The sequence below is a fragment of the Bos indicus genome, chromosome 4, assembly GCF_029378745.1.
Source record: "Bos indicus isolate NIAB-ARS_2022 breed Sahiwal x Tharparkar chromosome 4, NIAB-ARS_B.indTharparkar_mat_pri_1.0, whole genome shotgun sequence".
Taxonomy (NCBI): domain Eukaryota; kingdom Metazoa; phylum Chordata; class Mammalia; order Artiodactyla; family Bovidae; genus Bos; species Bos indicus.
In genome coordinates this window covers 76,457,292-76,462,959 of record NC_091763.1, presented here as the reverse complement: position 1 = coordinate 76,462,959, position 5,668 = coordinate 76,457,292, and the positions used below count along the sequence as shown (strand labels likewise).

General features: G+C 49.5%; 1 protein-coding gene across 1 annotated transcript; it reads left to right on the top strand.

Moving 5' to 3' along the window:
- Positions 1-252: 252 nt before the first annotated feature.
- IGFBP1 (insulin like growth factor binding protein 1) lies at positions 253-5,250 on the top strand. The gene is made up of 4 exons (XM_070787991.1): positions 253-722; positions 2,246-2,430; positions 3,549-3,677; positions 4,539-5,250. The coding sequence occupies exons 1-4, from the start codon at positions 377-379 to the stop codon at positions 4,668-4,670; spliced, it is 792 nt and encodes a 263-aa protein (XP_070644092.1). The 5' UTR covers positions 253-376; the 3' UTR covers positions 4,671-5,250.
- The last annotated feature ends 418 nt before the right edge of the window (positions 5,251-5,668 follow it).

The window sequence follows — 5,668 nt, the reverse complement described above, 5'->3', positions numbered from 1 at the left end:
AAGCAAGCGCCATCCATCACGTGGCTGTGCGCTCCTGGCTGGAATTGCACTTTGGCTCCGGGTCTGAACCTTAACAACAGGACAAACAGTCTGAAACGTGGACCGTTTGCCCTCCTTCCACCCACGGTTTGCGCAGGGCTGTGCACGTACAAACAAACAAACTTGTTTTGAACACTGCCCTAGAGCACGCGGCGCTGCCAATCATTAACCGCTGGTTGAGGCGGCCCAGCCCGCGCCCTTCAAAAGGCGCACGCGGTGCTCAGCGAGCATCGGCCACCGCTCCTGCGCCACCGCCACCACTCAGGCAGCATCCGCCAACCGAGCCGCCCCTACCGCCCAGTGAGCGCCGGTTCCTGTCTGCCACCCACCGCTGGCGATGCCCGAAGTCCTTGCTGTCCGAGCCTGGCCGCTTCTGCTATCGCTGGCCGTTCAGCTCGGCGCGACGGTCGGAGCTCCCCAACCCTGGCGCTGTGCGCCCTGCTCCGCCGAGAGGATGGCGCTCTGCCCTCCCGTGCCCGCCTCCTGCCCGGAACTCACCCGGTCCGCGGGCTGCGGCTGCTGCCCGATGTGCGCCCTGCCTCTCGGAGCCGCATGCGGTGTGGCCACTGCTCGCTGCGCTCGCGGGCTCAGCTGCCGCGCCCTCCCGGGGGAGCCCAGGCCCCTGCACGCCCTCACCCGAGGCCAGGGCGCCTGCATGACCACGCCCAGCGATGAGGCTACAGGTACTACCTGGGTTCCTCCCCTGGGACAGATTGGGTAGGAGGCTCGGGCAAGGCAGGGAAGGGTGCTCCACCAAAGCCAGTAGAGAGCAAACCCGGCCAAGCTCAGAGCTTACAGCCAAAGCATGGAAGGGGAAAGGGTTTTAAGTCGCCCAGATGAACTCTATTGTTGTGTGGTCCTGCAGGGGCGCTCAGGATTAGGAGGACACACACAGCTTGGTGAGAGAGTGGGGAGGGAGCCCAGACCCCCCTTGGCAGCCCACTGATCTATAGAAACCTGGACAGGAGAAAGGAGGGAGGTCATGGGGATGCCCAGGCAGTGGGTGCCACTCCAGGTGCCCCTGGCTCTCCTCTTTGCCATTTTCCAGAAGGCGTGCAGTGGGAGCCCATCCTGCTGACCTCCGGGGAAGTGTTTGGAATGTCCTTTGTAATATACGTCCTGTGCAGACCGTTATGTGCTTACCAGATGTTTACAGAACATAATGTGAAAGTTTAGGTTAAAAACATCACTTGCATTCATTGCCATAGAAAAATGGTGTTTGATATGTGTGCCGCCTGCTCAGAACTTGACAGTTAGAGCTTTCCTGAATTTAGCAGTGATTTATTTGTAGTGGGAAGCAGAGGAAATACCCCCTTCTCTACCCTCTCTCCCTACCTCCCTGTCCCGGCAGCTGCGTGTCCAGTGTGGTTCTGTGATTCTTGGAGCCATTCTGTGGCTCTTTGTCCTGATGGGGATCTGCTGGAGGGGAGATGGTTTTTCTTCTGGTTCTCTGCCTTCAGAGTCAATGAAATAGAGTCATCTCCGTGGCCCTCAAAGGATAGGGCACCCCCACTCCAGGGGAGTCCCACAGGAGAGCCAGTTCTCCATCATTCTGTCCATGTACCAAACCCAAACCTTAGGACTCTCTGTGTGAAATCTGGTGACCCTCTCTCCTCTTTCCAGGGTTGCAAAGAAGTCACTTTGACTGTGGGAAGGCAGAGTCCCTGGAAAAGAAGAGGGTAGAACTGCAGTCTAGACCCCACCTCTGAATGAATCCTACCACCTGTTCATAGGGAATTACTAAAATGTCCATTTTATGGATGGAAAAGAAGAGGATGGGGTGAGGCTTTGAATTGTGGTTTAGTCGCTAGTCATGTCCAACTCTTGCAACCCCATGGGCTATAGCCCACCAGGCTCCTCTGTCCATGGGATTGTCCAGGCAATATTGGAGTGGGTTGCCATTTCCTTCTCTCTTTGAACTGTAACCCATGGCTTTCTCAGGGCTCTTCCCAGGCTTTGACAAATGTGCATTTGGCTACATTAGAAGCAGAATCACAGGGTACTCTTGCCTTTTGTATTACTGTTGGGTTACCCCTCTACCCCAAACCACTAAAAGTTCCTTTAAAGATGAAGTAGGCAAAACTCTGGGTCAGTATGCCCATCCTGTCCCCATTTGCTTTTGTGGAAAGGCAAGCAACTTCAGGGGGTCACAAATGCAGATGCTTCGGTGAGGGGGGCTCATGGGCTTTTGTTTTTCCATTTTCAGATACAAAAGACACCACCAGCCCAGAGAATGTGTCCCCAGAGAGCTCAGAGATAACTCAGGAGCAGCTTCTGGACAATTTCCACTTGATGGCCGAGTCCAGTGAGGACCTGCCCATCCTCTGGAATGCCATCAGTAATTATGAGAGCTTGAGGGCTCTTGAGATCAGTGACGTCAAGAAGTGGAAGGTGAGACCCTTGAAGCAGGTGGAACCTCTAGCTTGAACCTGCTGGGCCCTGCCAGTTTGGTCCTGAGCCCTGGCGAGCAGCACATACTTCCCCAAAGCCTAGCAGACATTTCTCAGTTTCAACAAAGGAACCTTCTGGATAGAAAGAAAATGCAGTCCATGCTGTGCAACTTTCGATGCATTACTTCATGTCTCTGAGGTCATCTCTAAAATAAGGGTGTCAGACTAGCAGTGTCTAAAGAGCGCTAAGCTGTTCTTATCTTCCGCTCCGGTCGCATCTTCTTCCCCACTTTTAAGAAATTGTGTTAAAATATTCATAACACAAAAGTTAGCCCTTTAACCATCTTAAAGTATAAAGTCTACTGGCTTTAAGTACATTCACATTATTCTGCCACTGTCTCCACTGTCCATCTTGAGAACCTTTTCATCTTCCCAAATGAAAACTCTGTCCCCATTAAACACAAACTCCGGGTGGCATCTTAATTGGTGTCTGTTTTCAGTTCTACCACTTGAGGGCGACAAATAATCAGAGTTGGAGTGAGGGTTCATTTGTGAAACCAAAAATCTCTTCTGCAAACAGGCATCGTCAGAGAAGTGAGGATTGAACTGTTTTCTAGGCACTTCAGAGTTTCATCTGGAAATGATAACAATAGGGAAAAGTTCATCCTTATTTCAGATTGTTCAAATGAATACCTTAATCCTCAATGAATTTGGCTTACGTGAACTAACCTGGTAGAGGAAAGTTGTACAAAATTTAGAAGCCTCTGCTACTAAGTTCTCCATTCACAAAGTTGTGCCCAGATGACTGGTGGCAGAATTATCCATGGTGGGGAGGGGAGGCAGGAGAGTCAGAGAGCTCATGGGGTTAGTGATGCTCTTGACTCCTTTAGGTGCTTAGCAAATGTTCAGGAGGGAGGGCATGGGGTTCCCATCTTTTATGTTAACAATTCAGGACAGAGATTAGCCACCCTCCTTCTACAGGTGAGAGAGTGAGGCCCAGGGAAGGTGAGTCCAGGCCTGTGCTCAGAGCCCACACAAAACCTTCTGCATTCACTCCTCACCTCCACTTGAGGCTGACAGTACACTGTCCTTTATCCCAATGTCAATTTATCCTTTTAGGAGCCCTGCCAGCGAGAACTCTACAAAGTGCTGGACAGATTAGCCAGGGAGCAGCAGAAGGCAGGAGACAAACTTTACAAATTTTATCTGCCAAACTGCAACAAGAATGGATTCTATCACAGCAAACAGGTATGTGCATCCTCACAGGATGGGCCCTGCTACTCACACATCTGCTAAGCCAGTCTTTCAGTGAACAGGGTGTCCAGCTCCAAGTAAGTACCGTGAAGCCCCATAACTGATCATATCATGTAAGACTGATTTCTCTGGGACTAGGAGCCACTAGCCCCTGGGAGCCTGAAGATCAGCTTGGTGCTTACAGTCAGTGGGGGACACGAGACTCAGGGGTCCTGGGCTGAGCATTATTCCGTCATCCAGCAAGTATGAGCAGGTGGGGACCTTCACAGGCCCCTCAGGATCTCAGTTTCTCACCATAATAGAGAGGAAGGGGACAATTCTACTTAGGAAAATGATTATCTGCTTTGACATCTCTCACATTTTTCTCCCTACAAAGGAAAATAAATGAACTTTCTAATTCAATACAATAGCATTGTTTCTTGGATAATAAATGAGATTAACAAACCAAGACCTAATTTTGAAGAGCAGTTTCAGACTCAGTGAAGCCCAGATTCTGTGAATATTTCTGGAGGAAACTGAGGACCAGGAAGTGCTTTGTAACAGATGAGGAATTTGTCAGGGAAGGTCTGCCATGCACGGACAGGCTCCCTCTGGGCTCAGAAGCTCTGATGTATGGGCTGTGAAGCAGACAGTTGCACACATGCTATACCATTCAACACACACCTGACGTCCTTATTGCACTGGCCACTTGATCTTTGCTTCCATTGTGATGTAGGATTTGCCCTCAGTCATGGTCACAGCCAGTTTGGTGGCAGCGGGGTTGCTCACGGTTGGTTCTCAGCTGGGCAGCACAGAACTCCCCCTCCCCCTCAGCTTCCCTGGGCCTGCTCTTGACCTTGCTCCTTCTCTTTGCAGTGTGAGACGTCGCTGGAGGGAGAGCCTGGGCTCTGTTGGTGTGTCTACCCTTGGAGTGGGAAGAGGATCTTGGGGTCTGTGGCCGTCAGAGGGGACCCCAAATGCCAACAGTATTTTAACTTACAGAACTGAAAACAGATGCAATATGATTGAATTCCGGCACATGAAATATTTAAGTACATAGTATATTTATAGTCTGAAATACACACACACTTTTATATAGAGAGATGTATATGTATATATATGTAGGAATTACTTTTTTATACTCCACATACTACTTGTAGTTTATTTATTCACCATAAATTTATTTTTTCTACACAGTAACTTGTGTTATATTAATTTATATATCATGAAACACTTCCCATCATGTTGTATGTAAATACTTGTATTTTAGCTCTTCAGAGGTTCATGCTTCTGTCTTAAAGAGCATAGGAAAATACTGCCTAGCAAGTAGCAATGATTTTTTTTCAAGTGGTTCAATGGAGAATGTTTAAGCTGCATGTAAGAATGATTTACTTTATTTACCATGTCTAGCGTAAATTGGCAGGGAAACTTAAATGTTGATTATGTAGTCAAAGTTACATGTGATGATGTCATTAAATGTTAAAATATGCATTGGGTATATTGTCAAACATGGGAACACAGTGTAAACATTGGAATAAATGTCCCACCCTGGAACATTGCTACCGTGGTGGACCTTGGTTGAACATAATTCTTCCTTCCTGAATCCCTTCTGTCCTCCAGCCTGCCCCTTCCTTGTGCAGCATTGGTGATTACAGTCTGCAGGCTTCTTGCTCCCACAGCTGGCAGGTCTGCTCTGCCCACCCCGCTGCCCCGGGCACCCTTCCCTTTGCAAGCCCTAACCTCTCCACTAGCTCTTCCCCTTCCTCTTGAAAACAGCCCAGGGTTTCTCCCATCTTCGGTGCAAAATAGAATCACTTCCTTAACCTCCCCCTCACCTGTCTATTCCCTGACTCTGCCCAGACCCTGTCCCCTGCAGGCTCCAGTGGTGTCCTCCATGATGGCACCGTTTGCCCCTCTGTCTGCCTGACTAAGCCCTGAGCTCACAGCGTGAGTCCTCTGTTTTGTGGATTTCTTTCTTTCTTTAACTATTCTCTGCTTGCTTTTCC

Excerpts from the sequence above, each read along its gene's own strand:
- IGFBP1 (XM_070787991.1), top strand. The coding sequence starts at position 377 with ATGCCCGAAGTCCTTGCTGTCCGAGCCTGGCCGCTTCTGCTATCGCTG. Across the intron at positions 2,431-3,548 it reads GTGACGTCAAGAAGTGGAAG|GAGCCCTGCCAGCGAGAACT; the intron begins GTGAGACCCTTG and ends TTATCCTTTTAG. Across the intron at positions 3,678-4,538 it reads GATTCTATCACAGCAAACAG|TGTGAGACGTCGCTGGAGGG; the intron begins GTATGTGCATCC and ends TTCTCTTTGCAG.